The 16,753-nt window shown below is 40.2% G+C and overlaps 1 protein-coding gene across 1 annotated transcript in view; it reads left to right on the forward strand.

Annotated features, from left to right (window-relative positions):
- Positions 1–16,363, forward strand: part of CABCOCO1 (ciliary associated calcium binding coiled-coil 1) — a 106,070-nt gene extending 89,707 nt beyond the window's left edge. Inside the window, exons 6-8 of the mRNA XM_060768941.2 lie at positions 8,134–8,256; positions 8,575–8,706; positions 16,076–16,363. Coding sequence (XP_060624924.2) covers positions 8,134–8,256; positions 8,575–8,706; positions 16,076–16,150 — 330 coding nt within the window. The 3' untranslated portion in view covers positions 16,151–16,363. The remainder of the gene's footprint in view (positions 1–8,133; positions 8,257–8,574; positions 8,707–16,075) is intronic.
- Positions 16,364–16,753: the final 390 nt, after the last annotated feature.

Here is a 16,753-nt window from a genome sequence, read left to right on the forward strand (position 1 = left end):
TCTTTGATTGTAGGTGAACTATAAATCCCAGCAACTACAACTCCCAAATGTCAAGGTCTATTTGCCTTAAACTCCATCTGTGTTCATATTTCGGCATATGGAATATTCGTGCCGAGTTTGGTCCAGATCCATCATTGTTTGAGTCCACAGTGCTCTCTGGATGTGGGTGAACTATAATTCCCAAACTCAAGGTCAATGCCCACCAAACCTTTCCATTTTTTTCTGTTGGTCATGGGAGCCCAGTGTGATAAGTTTGGCCCAATTCCATCATTGGTGGAGTTCAAAATGCTCTTTGATTGTGGATAAACTATAAATCCCAGCAACGACAATTCCCAAATGACAAAATCAACTTTTTTTGAGTGGAGGACATAAATTGGACTGTTAGGTGTCTTGTGTCCAAATTTGGTGTCAATTCCCCCAGTGGTTTTTGAGTTCTGATGGTAGCACGGACTAACATTACATTTTTATTTATATAGATGATTCTATCCATTTATTTCCAAGAGGGCCACTTTACCTAGCAACAGCCAATGCAGTGATATCACAGAGGGCCATTTCACCTAGCAAAAGCCTTTGTAGTAGAGACAGACCTTGACACAGATAGATAGACAGACAGACAGACAGAAGTTTTAATGCCACACTCTGTATTAGATCTCATCTTCCCAGTATGCATATTATAGAAACATTTGTTTTCTTGCTTGCTGATTGATATTCTAGCGTTCTCCAAAAATAAGGCTTAAGGAAGTTCTGGAGGGAAATGTGTAAAATACAATTAAAAGACTCAACACATTTAAATATTTTAAAAACTAATAATTTGTTTAAAACCAGAGTGTACTGTGAGGAGGATTGGTTTTAGAAAATAAATACATATTTTTAATATTGAAAAAGTGTTACACAGGTGTTAGACCATGATTCTAATTTTCTGGATGTATATTCGTAAGTACATTCAAAATGTTCTCACATTTTGCTTCTAGTTGTTCCTTTCATAATATAAATAAGCTTTCAAATAAACCTACTGCAGGCATTCCCTCCAGTCCAAATTAACCATGTAAACAAATAGCTAGTTTTAATCTCTGTAATCTTTTGAGAGCTCATAGTTTTTGCTTATAAACTATGGAGTTATTTGAATGGCATTAAGTACCAGAATATATATTTCCACCTCTCAGCTTTCCTTTTATATTTCAGTAACAAAAGGCTCACAGATAGATAAATGGTACAATAATTTTTATTTTATATTAACTTAAATAAGTGGAATTTTATACTGGTGGGTTGCTTAATGTTCATTTTATAGCAACTACCACATCCACACATCTTGGTTATTTAGACTTCAAAAGAATCCTTTTTTCCCTGCATTCTTAAGAAGATTTCTTATTATTTACACCAATTCTAATGTTGTCTGAATTGCACTACATAAAATAAATTAAAAGGATGATACCTAAAGCTTTCTTCGGCATGTTGTGGCTGACTCCCAATATGGCTACAACCAATCTCACTGAAGTAGAGAGTTTTTGCTAAGTGTCTACTCAGACCTGGAGTTGTCCCTTCTTTGATGGCAAACCTAAACACAGGGCTTTTCTACACTGACCATATAACGCAGATTGAAGTCAGCTTGAGGCAGTGGTGGCCACACTGACAGTGCATGGTGCAGCATGCATGCAGCGGTACACAACACATCAAAATCATGTCAAAAATTATGCTGCAGACAATGCCAGTGTATTCCAGTTCCAATGAGAAATTGGTTCTGTAAAATACAAAGCAGCAATACTTATAAATACCATATATTCCAGCATACAAGATGACTGGGCGTATAAGACGACCCCCAACTTTTCCAGTTAAAATACAGAGTTTAGGATATACTCGCCGTATAAGACTACCCCTCTTCCAACGCACCCAGAATAAAAAAATTTAAAGCATCAGATTTGATTTCAATATGGTAATTTTCCTATTACTGCACCTCCTTCTTTGCCTCTCAGATCTCGCATATGCGCACCTGCACCACTTCACTGCAGTCTTCAGGAGCGAGATCAGAGAGGCAGAGGAGGAGGTACGGTAATAGGATACAAGGGCGGGCCAGAGGTAAAAGAGTTGTGTTTTTCTGGTCCCAGAGCCACTCTGGGCCCAGAGCCACTCTGGGCCCAGAGCCAGTCTTAAAATGTAACTGTCATGGATATAGGGGTTGCACTGTAGTTGTTTCTTGAAATAACCAAGAAATAAATGTTTTAAATCCCTGATGCAGTTTATTCACTACTAGCTGTCCCCTGCCAAGCGTTGCTGTGGCCCACATGGCGGTTCTGTGTGGGAGGTTTGGCCCAATTCTATCGTTGGTGGGGTTCAGAATGCTCTGTGATTGTAGGTGAACTATACATCCCAGCAACTACAACTCCCAAATGTCAAGATTCTATTTTCCCCAAACTCCACCAGTGTTCACATTTGGGCATATTGTGTATTCGTTTAGAGTTTGGTCCAGGTCCATCATTGTTTGAGTCCACAGTGATCTCTGGATATAGGTGAACTACAACTTCAAAACCAAAGGACACTGACCACCAAACCCTTCCAGTATTTTCTGTTGGTCATTGGAGACCTGTGTGCCAAGTTTGGTTCAATTCCATCGTTGGTGGGGTTCAGAATGCTCTTTGATTGTAAGTGAACTAAAAATCCCAGCAACTACAACTCCCAAATGATAAAATCATATATATTTTTGAGTGAAGGACATACATTGGGTTGTTAGGTGTCTTGTCTCCAAATTTGGTGTCAATTCATCCAGTGGTTTTTGAGTTCTGTTAATCCCACAAACGAACATTACATTTTTATTTATATAGAAGTGGCACTTGTGACAGAATGAAGTAAGAAGACTCCACTGTTTGTTCCAGTCTTAGAAATAATATAGGTTTCTGACATCTGGAATGACATTTCCTCTAAGTCTACTGTGCCGTTGACCAATTATGGGATGTCTATTTTACTTTACAGAATAATGGACAAATATCCATTTTCTTGGGGGTATAAAAGCTGATGGAGTTCAGAATTAAATGCAAGCAGTGACTAGTGTATTACTATATTGAGCAAAGAAGAAATATGGATGAACATAGTTGATTTGTGTATCCATTCAAACAGGATTTCAAGTAATGCAGCATAGTCAGACATTCAATTTCATAGTTTATGAAAGCCTTTGCATTGATGTAGCAGGATCTAGCTGTGTATCGGAAATGAGCAAAACACTTCGTTCTCAGAATAAATTGTTTGGCATGATTGCCTGATAATGATTTGTCAGCCCTTTTCTATTTAAACCATTTTATAATTCAGGACTGAAAGGAGGAAACGCATGCAGCAAATCTTGCTTGTTTGGGTGCTATTAACAACAACAGCATAACAGTACAAAATTTTGTTTAATTTACTTTTATTACTTGGTCTAATTTACTGTGGAAGCAAATTGCCTGAAATGCATTCATGTGCACAAGAAAGCTGTAAATTTCCACAAGGAAACAAAATGTAATGTTAAAAAACAGGATTATAATGGTGACCTTGTCTTCTTTATTTTTTAAATGGATTTTACTGCATAATCATTGGTAATAGTATACATGAGGTTTTGTTTAAAAGAAATACAAAGCCTTAATTGTGCTTTTGAAAGGAACGTATTGCATCAGAAGGATTCATTTAAATACATTTGGCTCTGGGCTGTCTTCACAATTCATTCATTCTGCATTTCCCCTGGACTTATTAAGAATGCAAAATATAGAAAGGGTCGAGTCAAGTAGCTCTTTTTAGATCACTACATTCTGGCTTCAAAGCACACTTCTGGTCATAAACCTCTATTGCTAAACAAAATATTTCATTTTCATTATAGGTTACAACTGCAGATACTTTTTTTAAAAAAAACCTGTTGGCTAAATGCCAGGATTGTTGTGATTAACAAAAGAGGCTAGTTCTGCTGTAATTTACTAGTAGCTGGCTACATTTATGGGTGTTTCTCGCAGGGCAAATGTATGACCATTGCAAAGAAAACAAGTTCAGGGTTATTCAACTATAGCCATAGAATTCACTAAAAGAATACATAAGTATAGTATACATAAAAAGTCTTAATGTTAAATGCTGAATAATTTTTCAGTGGTAAATGATATCTGAATTCTGCTCCCAAGACAAAAATGAATATGAAGGTAATATCTTTGGATGGACTGTAAAACCTAAAGCAGCTTAATCTGTGAAGGTGTGCTTTGTGAAACACAAAAACTTGGAGAACATGTCACAGTATCTCCTGAAGTTAAACAGTTGAAAGAAATACAGCAGTGCTTCTCCCTTTTGCACAAATTTGGAGTGAAGGACCGCATCTCCGTTTACGAACCCACGCGTTCACTGCGTTCATCTGGAGAGGCCCTGCTCGAGATCCCGCCTGCGTCGCAAGTGCGTTTGGTGGGGACACGAGACAGGGCCTTTTCTGTGGTGGCCCCCCGACTCTGGAACACCCTCCTCAAAGATCTTAGACAGGCCCCTACATTGGCAATCTTTAGAAAGAACTTGAAGACCTCGCTGTTCCGATGTGCCTTCCCAGAATAGGAATCTCCAACAAGTCCCAGAAGCACTTTATTAGAACTAAGACTGCTGCACACCGCACACTGCACTTGCCCTATAATCCTTATATACCACCTGTCACATCAGCACTTTTAATTCTGTACCCATTACTCTGGCCCGGCCCAGTTTTATTGTGTTTTGGTGTATTGTTTATTGCTTGTTGTTTTGTTGTTTAATATTGCTTTAATTGTTTTAATTTGCTTTAGGTTTTGTATTGTTATGCTGTGTATTGAGGCCTTGGCCTTTGTAAGCCGCATCGAGTCCTTCGGGAGATGCTAGCGGGGTACAAATAAAGATAATAATAATAATAATAATAATAATAATAATAATAATAATAATAGGAGCCCTGTGAAAGTGAAGAAAAGGTGTTTAAAAACCCACTATTTTCTTACCTGAGAAAGCATAGAATCACACTAGATGATTCTACATAAGGACCACCAAACGCAGCATTGTCCAAACACGAATCAAGGAACATGAAAGGCACTGCAGACTACTTCAACCAGAGAAGTCAGCCATAGCAGAGTACCTGATGAACCAACCTGGACACAGCATATTATTTGAGAACACAGAAATGCTGGACCACTCTCACAACCACCATGTCAGACTACACAGAGAAGTCATTGAAATCCAGAGGCATGTGGACAATTTCAACAGAGAGGAGGAAACCATGAAAATGAACAAAATCTGGCTACCAATATTAAAAAACTCAAAAATTACAACAGCAAAACAACAGAGAGTAAACAATCAGGCACATCAAATCACTCTCAACAAAAGATTACCCCCAGGCACTTCCAAGCCATTAAATGCTAATCAAGGTGGTCAGTTGAAACATTCACACCTAGCTCCAGCAGACAAAAGTCCTTTGTCCCACCCTGGTCATTTCACAGATATATAAACCCATTTTCCTACTTCCAACAGACCTCACTACCTCTGAGGATGCTTGCCATAGATGCAGGCAAAACGTCAGGAGAAAATGCCTCTAGAACATGGCCATATAGCCCGGAAAAACCTACAACAACCCATGAAAGCCTTCGACAATACACACTAGATGACTTAGATTTTCTTAGAAAAATCTTCTATCCAGGTCCTCCAGGCAACTCTACTGTCAATTTCTGGCAGACGTTAGCCATAGAAACACCCTGGAGGACTTCGAGATCTCTAGAGGGAATATCTGAATCGAATCTGCAAATAAATCCACAAAAATTAAAACTGCATATTCAGAGAGCTAGCTGTAATACTTAGTAATGGAGATCTATCACATCTTTTGACTCACTTTAAGGTCTCCATCTAATCCAGGGGTCCCCAAACTACGGCCCACGGGCACTTATCTAGCCCGCGGAGGAGGAGTGTCGCCCCCCCCACACAGTGCCCCTCCCTTGGCTGGCTCATGCTACCCGTCAGGCCCGATGGGCAGCGTGAGCCAGCCAAGGGCAGCTGCTCTGCGTGGCCTACTCTCGCGTAAAGCACCTCGCGATGTGCTTTATGTGCGAGTAGGCCGCGCAGGGCTGCTCCTCCCTTGGCAGGCTCACACTGCCCATCGGGCCCAATGGGCAGCGTTAGCCAGCCAAGGGAGGCTGCCTCGGCACTCCATGCAGTCATGCCGGCCACATGACCTTGGAGGTATCTACGGACAATGCCGGCTCTTCGACTTACAAAATGCAGATGAGCACCACACCCCAGAGTCAGACACGACTGGACTTCATGTCAGAGGAAAACCTTTAACTAGGAAAATTGTGGAAGATCCAGGGTGGGAAAAAGAACTCTTGTCTGTTGGAGGTAGGTATGAATGTTTCAATTGGCCACCTTGATTACCATTTCATAGCCTGACAGTTTTTAGGGAGAATCCTTTGTTGAGAGGTGATTAGCTGGCCCTGATTGTTTCTTGTCTGGAGTTCCCCTGTGTTTGAGTGTTGTTCTTTATTTACAGTTATAATTTTAGAGTTTTTTAAATACTGGTAGCCAGATTTTGTTCAGACTAGAAATAGGAAGATTTCCCATTCTCTGCTCCTGGAATTACTGCCTAAAGAGGGCTAGAAAGAACCCCCTCTAAGGGCCCTTCCACACAGCAAAATAAGATATGTGCAATGTGCATAGGATATTTTTGCATTGATTTAAAAAAAACAAACTATAGTCTGGCCCTCCAACGGTCTGAGGGACAGTGAACTGGCCCCCGGTTTAAAAAGTTTGAGGACCCCTGATCTAATCCATCTAATTGTATGTTTCTTGGAGCATGACTACAACTGAGCCCTCTTTCCAGAGAGCTGCATGCTAAGAATTTTCATATACTATAACTATTTTTTTACAGCTGATCACAAACACACACACATGCATCCCATCACAGCTAGAGATGGAAAGGCCTGGGAAAAAAACCCCATAAAGTTGAGGAAAAAGTAGCTTTTCTTTGTTTATCCCCCCATTTTTTATTTTCCCCCTTTTTTTGTTCCCCCTCCCCCATTTTTTTCCATTTTTTCCAGGCCTTCCCATCTCTAGCCACAGCACAAAGATCTGTTTGAAGTGTCCAACTAAATGTTATGTTCTTCCACCTTGCTCACCCCATAGGCAGCTATGGTCACTCCATAGGAAGCTATTTCTTTTCTGAGAGAGGAACTTTTTGGTCCAGAACAGTGGTTCTCAACTGTTCAAGTATACTGGCTGGGGTTTCTGGGAGCTGTAGCCCAAAACATATGGGAACCCACAGGTTGAGAACCACTGGTCTAGAAAAACATTGGGGCAGCAACAGTTTGCTTCTTATCTGAGAGGGCTCAATGGCCTAGCAATGCAAAGCAATTTGTGCTGGAGGAACCAGACGAATTCCTATCAAGTAGCAAAACTTGAGCCTAGAGAAGACAATTATGCTGGGGAAAGTGGAAGGCAAAAGGAAGAGGGGCCGACCCAGGGCAAGATGGATGGATGGCATCCTTGAAGTGACTGGACTGACCTTGAAGGAGCTGGGGGTGGTGACGGCCGACAGGGAGCTCTGGCGTGGGCTGGTCCATGAGGTCACGAAGAGTCGGAGACGACTGAACGAATGAACAACAAAGCAAAACTTGAATTTAGCTTTTCAGTTGCTGACTGGCTAAATGTATCTGAGCATTAGCTTCAGTTTGTGGACTTGCAAATAAATACCAATTTTTTATGTATTAATATAAATAATAGATGTATGTGCATGTGTTGGTGGGAGTTATTTTCCTTTTATATTATGCTGGCGATATTTATCACTTGAGGTCCTCCACAAACCTTGTATTCCACTATGCTATTTAAAAGGTATATTACTGCATTGCTTTGGGATATAGCAGAATTCAACGTCTCGTCAGATACAAATATTTCTTCAGCTTTAATGACGGCCCTTAAAAACAACATATTTCTAAAAACTAACTGCATCTTTGGAAAATATGTTAGGAAGCCATTCAGTTTGGAGCACTTGAAGAGTAACAACAAGTATTGTTTGCTAACAGCCTGAGGCATTTTATTTCTTTCTTTAAGAAAGCCATCAGGAAATTGTGAACATTAATGACATCTTGTGTCCTTCCACCTTCCTCCTCCTCTTCCACTTCCTCTTCTTCTTTTGAACAGAACATAGTAGAACTAGTGAAGCCTGCAGAAAGCCCTTTCCCTGCTCCCTTGGAAGAAGGTCTGCCTTATGAGATTTATTCTAAATTTATCATACCAGGCCCAGAGATAGAAGAGGAAATCAAGGTAAGGGGGATTTTCCTTGTTAAAATAATTTGTGCAAGAAAATGGCATGTCCACCCCTCCACTCTCATTCCTCACCCAGTAAAAGGATTGTGCAGATAATCCTCTTCTAAAATATGCTACTTAAATGCTCCATAAGTTAACTTCTTAAATGAATATTTGCTGAGACTGCAGTATCAAATGATGGCAAGGCATTCACCAGCCCTACTCACCTGCTTTGTTCTTCCTTTTATTGCTCACACAGAAATTTCAAGCATCCCAGTTTTGTATGTTGTGTGCAGAGGAACACTTTTAATGGGAGATGTTCTTGTTCTCTATTAGGAAATGGATGAAGACCACCCAGAAGAGGAACCCGAGCCTGAAAGTGTGATAGATCCTTTGGAGGGTTATACCATAGAGGATGTCCAGGCAGTGCTTGGTGTAATTACCAATGAAATGATCAGCGGTGTTCAGGTATTGTTACTAAAATATATATTGATTGACTATAAGGGTAACTTAATCTGCAGCCTGATGAGATAGTGAACAATTACATAAGGCTATTGGCCTTGTAAATTATGATGTGCCAGAAGATAATTTGTTAGTACAGAGTGAGGGCAGCATAACTTTCTTTTTTCAAAACTTAATAAAACCCATTGTATGAATCAGAAAAAATTATAATGTAGTCACATACCTAAAGTTTTGTTTTATGTCCTTTTGAAGATCAAATTAGGTAGGTGACGTCCCCCATTCTCCATTCCCCATACACTGAGTAAACCGATTTCTGGCGTTTGTCATGTCTCTTGCCAGCATAGCAGGCATTACGTTGGCAATTTCTTCCTGGATGTTGGTCTTCAAATCTTGTAGGGTCCTTGGACGGTTCACATAAACACGGGATTTCAAAAAACCCCATAGAAAAAAATCACAAGGGGCCAAATCTGGAGAGTGGGCCGGCCACGCCAAATCCACTTGCAAAGTAGGCCTCAATGGCAAAAGCATGCTCCTCACTGTTCCAACACACGATGGCGACTGAACTGTGTCAGGACAAAACTTTATATTCCCACCTCTCGAACGAGACCACTAACGCTCCGCTATGTCTTCAACTGACTGAATGGCACACATTTTTTAAAAAGGAAGTTATTCTGCCTCACCCTGTACTGGCTACTGACCTTGAAAATTATGATGTGCCAGAAGATATTTTTTATATGTTTTTACAAATATTTGCTGTCTTAGCCATGGTGTGATTCTGTTTGTGTAATTCTTAGAGCCGTAGCAAACTACTGGAAGCGAGAGCGAGCTTGTGCTCGAGCTCGCTCCGAAGCCCCGCCTTTTTTCCCCCGAGGCTGCTCTCTCTCTTGCTAGTGTGCCTGTTTTCCCTTGCTAGGGAAGCGATGCGAGTGTACTCTCGCAGTTGGCAGAATTCAACTGTGAGCGTACGCTCGCATCCCTGCCCTCTGCAATGGAAAACAGGCACGCTAGCAAGAGAGAGAGCAGCCTCGGGGGGGAAAAAGGCAGGGCTTCGGAGCAAGCCCGAGCGCAAGCTTCCTATAGTTTGCTGTGGCACGAGCGTATGCTCGCAACGCTGCCCTAGCAAAGGGAAATAGGCGGAGAAAGAGGCGGAGCATCGCTCGTGCTGGCTTAGTTTGCTCTCGCAAAATCCTAGTTTGCTACGGCTCTTAAAGTATCCCTTCCAGTTTCAGTCTTGCTGGCACAAGGATTTAACCCATTGTGCCATTGAGAGCTTCTTCTTCACATCCTAGATCTCTCTCCCCCCCCCCCCCCCCCGTTTTGACACACTTCTAAAACAATTCATAGACGAAGCAACACAGATCCCATGATACGAGGCAAGGGAACTTCTGCCTCTTGCCTGTGCTGCTTTGTTTGTGAACTGCCTCTGAACTGTAGGGAAATGGTTGGAACTGAAGCTGGTAAGAAAGCATTTTCTGACTCCCAATGCATGTGAAATGTATGAAATAATAATTGTTTAGCAGATGTGGAATGGAAGAGAGAAAATACATTAGGACTGCACAGAGTCTGATCCAAAAGGTTTAACACCTCCAATCAGCCATGAATTATGTCTTATGTATTTCCATGTTCTTAACATCCCTTTTTGTGCTCCTAGTTGGGCAGAAAAACAGGAAGCCAAATGTGGTAAGGCATTGGCATGGTACATCACAAATGGCTAGACAAGGAGATGTTGTGTATTATGTAGAAAGAATAAATATCATACACATTATTATAATCTTATAACCTCTCTACTTCATGCATCCCATTTTCTTTGTAATGGCCTGTAATGACCTGGCCTGTAACAGCAATGTCAGCATAGTCAAAAAATCGCCAAGGCTGCTTGATATTTCCAAGAACTGTGGCCAGATATGCTGTTTTTTTGCTATTAGCAAGTGAATGTAATATCTGGTTACTTAGAGATTGGAGCTTCATAAAGAAAGAGCTCGAAAGAGGTTTCCTAGTTGAATTTGATTAACTTTCTAAGAAATTCATATGATATGAAATTAATCATTGATGTTTACTCCATAAATACACCATGTCATATAAGAACATTGGTTTTATTGCAATTTCATGCACATTATGGTGCAGCTGAAAGCCAGCCAAGCTTACCTCTCATGTTTGTCATCATCTGTAATAAATCTACAGGAGAAACACAGTTCTCTCCAGGGGATTTGCAACCAATATTCTTCTCTCGCTCGGCTCAGTGACAATTAATAAAACTAGAATATAATTGCCAGAAGGTACAAAGGCAGCGCAATAACTTTTCACTGGGATTTAGAAAATTATTGTGATATAAGATAATGTAAGGTAATGTAATTGGACTTCAACAATAAACAAAGAGGACCACAGCACATCTTCTAAGACAGAGTTAGAGGCGTATAGAAGCTTGTGATGTGTATAATAATGGTCCATAATCCTATCTTTAACATGGGCTGCACATCATTATTCTTCTGCCCACCCTCCTGTCTTACGTGTTCAAAATTGACAGGAATACATATTTTAAAAAAATTAAGTAGGACTTTTTATTTACTTATATAGGACAATGGCAAAAAGATAATTATAGTACTTTGATTTGTATAGAATATTTCCAAATGATTTAACCCTTTTAAAGTATTGTGTCTCTCATATATAATCTCTCCATCTGCTACCCAAAATGTATAGAACAGCAGTTTAGAAATTTTTTATCATTTTACGTATCATTACTATGGTACTTGGGTATCTGATTATATAAACACTAGCCGTCCCCTGCCACGCATTGCTGTGGCCCAGTCTGGTGATCTGGAAAATAAAGTAATGTGAAAGTGTTGGTTTCTAATGTATGTAATGTCTTTATGCTTGTGGGTAAACAGTATTTCTTGCTGTTTTTTGTCAGTGTTGATGTAGAGATTGTCTGGTTTGCCTACTCTGGAATATGAAACATATCATTGTCCTTCTTTAGGTGTCCATTTCAAATCTATATCTTTCTGTGTGTGTATCATATATATCTATCTATATCTATGGCTGGATGGCTCTTTGTCAGGAGGGCTTTGATTACATTTTCTTGCTCTGGTATTGGACTGGATGGTCTTAAGTATTTTCTGTTGGTCATGTGGGTTCTGTGTGGAAAGTTTGGCCCAATTCTGTCATTGGTGGGGTTCAGAATGCTCTTTGATTATAGGTGAACTATAAATCCCAGCAACTACAACTCCCAAATGTCAAGGTCTATTTCCCCCAAACTCCATTTGTGTGCATATTTGGGCATATGGAATATTCGTGCCAAGTTTGGTCCAGATCTATCATTGTTTGAGTCCAAAGTGCTGTCTGGATGTTGGTGAACTACAACTCCCAAACTCAAGTTAAATGCCCACCAAACCCTTCTAGTATTTTTGTTGGTCATGGGAGTCCTGTGTGCCAGGTTTAGTTCAATTCCATCATTGGTGGAGTTCAGAATGCTCTTTGATTGTGGGTGTACTCTAAATCCCAGCAACTACAACTCCCAAATTACAAAATCAATGTTTTGAGTGAAAGACATACATTGAGTTGTTAGGTGTATTGTGCCCGAATTTGGTGTCAATTCCCCTTGTGGTTTTTGAGTTCTGTTAATCCCACAAACGAACATTACATTTTTATTTATATAGACTAGCTGTACCCACCATGCGTTGCTGTGGCCAACCTTCCCTCTCGCTTTCTCGCCTTCTTTCTTCCTTCTCTACCTGTTTCTTTTCTCGCTTCCTTTGCTCTTTGGTTACATCCTTACTTGTCTCTTTCCTTCCTTCTCTCCCTCTTTCTCTCTTTCATTCCTTCTCTCCTTCCTTCTTACACTTTTTTATTTCATTCTCTCCTTCCTTCTCTCCTTCCTTCTCTACCTATCTTTCTTTCCTTCTCTGTCTCCTTCTCTCCTTCTTTCCCTCCTTCCTTCCTTCTCTCCTTCCCTCCTTCTTATCTCCCTCCTTCTCTACCTTTCTTTCTTTCCTTTCTCTCCTTCCCTCCTTCTTTACCTTCTACTCGCCCTCCTTCCTTCTTTCTCTACCCTTCTTTCTTTCCTTCTTTATCTCCTTCTCCTTCTTTCCCTTCTTCTCTCCTTCCTTCCTTCTCTATCCTTCTTTTCTCCTTCCTTCTCTCCTTCCCTCCTTCTTCTCTGCCTCGTTCTCTACCTTTCTTTCTCTCCTTCCCTCCTTCTTTACCTTCTTCTCTCCCTCCTTCCTTCCTTCTCTACCCTTCTTTCTTTCCTTCCTTCTCTCCCTCCTTCTCTCCTTCCTCCCTTCCTTCCTCCTTCCTCCTTTCTGTGTATGTGTTTTTTGTGTGTATGCATATATGGGTGTATATGTTTGTGTTTGTGTATATATGGATTTTGCACATGCGATGTGATGTATTTTTTGTTTTTTTGGCTTTTAAAGTCCCTTATGCTGTGTTTTTCATTGTTTTTATGAGTGATGGTCACTTGTTGGCCTGAGAGGTGTCTTGGGTCCATATTTGGTGTCAATTCGTCCAGTGGTTTTTGAGTTCTGTTAATCCCACAAACAAACATTACATTTTTATTTATATAGATTGTTGTCAAACCAAGTTCCTAATGGGACGCCAGTGACTTCTCAAGGAAATGATAGTCCATTGATGACAATAGTTTCTGTGGATTTTAAGATCCTCTGTCCTTTTCCATCAAACCTCCCACAAAATTATACAAGCTACCGAGAATATCATCCCTGGTGCAGTTCCTTACACTTGCCTACTAAATCCTGCTATTTCCTCATTACCAATAATTCCTTCACCTGTTTGGCCCATTCTTTCTTCAGATCAGTTGGGCTGTATGCTAACAGTTTAATGGCTGACTAAAACCATGCTTTCTCAGCTCCATTCGTCAAAACCCCTCTTCAGCCTGAGATGAGCCCCCGGTGGCGCAGTGGGTTAAACCCCTTTGCCGGCAGGACTGAAGACTGACAGGTCGCAGGTTCAAATCTGGGGAGAGGCGGATGAGCTCCGTCTACCAGCTCCAGCTCCTCATGCGGGGACATGAGAGAAGCCTCCCACAAGGATGATAAAAACATCAAATCATCCAGGCGTCCCCTGGGCAATGTCCTTGCAGACGGCCAATTCTCTCACACCAGAAGCGACTTGCAGTTTCTCAAGTTGCTCCTGACACGACAAAAAAAGCCTGAGATACCCTCATTGATTGTAACTTCAATAAACTGGCCTAGTGGATAAATGTCACTGCAGCAATCTCTGCTTTTTTCTGAAATTGCAGAGAAAATGTCAAGTCATTGAAAATTCTGCATTATTTGTTGCATTATTTTCCTTTCAGGGCTGTTTGTGTCCACTGAGTCATTTTTCCCCATGAATGCAAATGTGCAGATACCTAAATTCTAAGTCCACTGATGTAGTGATCTAGCATTGCTTTGGGCGGCAAAGTTGCAGGAACACATTATCCTTGCTGGAGGATATCCATATTCAGATGTTCTAAAATATGGTGTTTATTAGCAATTATGATTTTGTTAAAAGAGACAAGCAACCTCTTTGAAAAATGGCTCTATTTTTTGCTCTCGCTGTTGCCAATTTCACTGCATTTTCAATAACATCTTTTTAACTGCCATAGATATTTTTCTAGCAATTACACATCTGCAGCAAAGCCTTTTGGTATTTATAGGTTAAATTAATCTGAAAATGCAAGGTTATTTGGGGGAAGTTGATTACTACCATACCATTTGCTGCTTATCAAAAACACAGAATACACTGAACTGCATATAGTAGTATGATGAAAATTTTATTATGTAAGTATAGATGTGGCATCATAACGTCTGCAGAACAGACAGCCATTGGAAGATACATGTCAATTTTTGCTGTGTTAAAACCATTAAGAGAGCAGCTGATTATCATATCTCCTTCCTGTTTTCAAGGAAGAGGCTGACAAAAAACAAGCAGGTACCATTATTTACCTGAGTTCTTCAATGTTTAAATAGAAGTCTTATATCTTGCTAGAGCAGTGGTTCTCAACCTTCCTAATGCCACGACCCCTTAATACGCTTCCTCACGTTATGGTGACCCCCAACCATAAAATTAGTTTTGTTGCTACTTCATAATTGTAAATATGCAACTGTTTTGAATCCTAATGTAAATATCCGATATGATGTATTTTCATTCACTGGACCAAATTTGGCACCAATACCTGATACACCCAAATTTGAATACTGGTGGGGTTGGCGGGGTAATTGATTTTGTCATTTGGGAGTTGGAGTTGCTGGGATTTATAGTTCACCTACAATCAAAGAGCATTCTGAACTCCACCAATGATGGAATTGAACCAGCTTGGCACACAGAACTCCCATGACCAACAGAAAATACTGGAAGGGTTTGGTGGGCATTGATCTTGACTTTGGGAGTTGTAGTTCACCTATGTCCAGAGAGCATTGTGGACTCAAACAATGATGGATCTGGACCAAACGTGGCACAAATTCTCAGTATACCCAAATGTAAACACTGGTGGAGTTTGGGGAAAATAGACCTTGACATTTGGGAGTTGTAGTTGCTGGGATTTATAGTTCACCTGCAATCAAAGAGCATTCTGAACCCCACCAATAACAGAATTGGGCCAAACTTCCCACACAGAACCCCCATGACCAACAGAAAATACTCAAGGCCATCCAGTCCAACTCCCTTCACCAGAGCAAGAAAATGTAATCAAAGCCCTCCTGACAAAGAGCCATCCAGCCATAAATATAGATAGATTAAATAGGGCCAAACTTCCCACGCAAAATCTCCATGACCAACAGAAAATACTGTGTTTTCTGGTGGTCTTTGGTGACCCCTCTGACACCCCCTTGCCCCCCAGGTTGAGAAACACTGTGCTAGAGCCTCAGAGAGAGGGGCAACCTCTCAGCAGAACTGAAGTAATGTGTGAACAAGCCACGGTCAATTAACACCTATGTGGTCTATATCATGTTGATAAATGTATCACATTAGATGGATGAATGATGTACTAGATTTCAACTTATTTACATCTTATGAGACCAACTAGCTGTGCTTAAATAAGCACAGATTGCTTTTGTTGCTGCTAAAACTATACATATGCATCTATTTCCGTCCAAACATTGTAAGGAACTGGATATGGCTTGAGGGGTAGAGAATGCTTTGTGGATTTATGAATGCTACTGTGGGTATTCAACTTGGTTTTAAGCCAGTGGTTTTCTTTCTTTTTTTACATGAAAGACAAAATCACAAACATATTACAAAATCATGAGTCTGTATTATATAAAGGTAGATATGTATCTTGTCATTGTGAGTGTTTATTCGCTGTGTTTTATGGTTTGTTATGTCATACTGGGTTTCAACAAATCATCTCTTTCTTTTCTTAAACAATCTGTTTTTACAGTCTGAGATAAATGAAAAGCTACAAACGCAAGAAGAGGCCTATTCTGCAAGAATAGACAAGCTAAAGAAAATCTAAAAAATGAAAACCTTCTGCAAACAGATTGATGACAGTGCCTTGCACAGATTATCTAGATGCATTTTATTTCTGAAGGTCAGCATAATGAAGTCAGTGTTTCTCAATCCAGCAAGTATTCTTCTAATACAATATCTTTATGTAATACGTATATATTGAGTAATAAATGAAAAACAGAAACTGAAATAAAACCCTAAACTTTCATTTTTAAAGCAATGCCATGGTTTGACTTGATTTTTACATTTAAATAGCATGTGATTTGTGAATATTTTCCTTATCTTTATTATTATTAATATTAATAATAATAATAATAATAATAGTTATTTATACCCTGCCACCATCTCCCCAATGGGGACTGAGGGTGGCTTACATGAGGCCAAGCCCAAACAACAAATTACAGCAAAATAATGTAAACATCATAGAATCATAGAATCAAAGAATCAAAGAGTTGGAAGAGACCTCATGGGCCATCCAGTCCAACCCCCTGCCAAGAAGCAGGAATATTGCATTCAAATCACCCCTGACAAATGGTCATCCAGCCTCTGCTTAAAAGCTTCCAAAGAAGGAGCCTCCACCACATTCCGGGGCAGAGAGTTCCACTGCTGA

This window comes from Anolis sagrei, chromosome 3 (genome assembly GCF_037176765.1).
Source record: "Anolis sagrei isolate rAnoSag1 chromosome 3, rAnoSag1.mat, whole genome shotgun sequence".
Lineage (NCBI taxonomy): Eukaryota > Metazoa > Chordata > Lepidosauria > Squamata > Dactyloidae > Anolis > Anolis sagrei.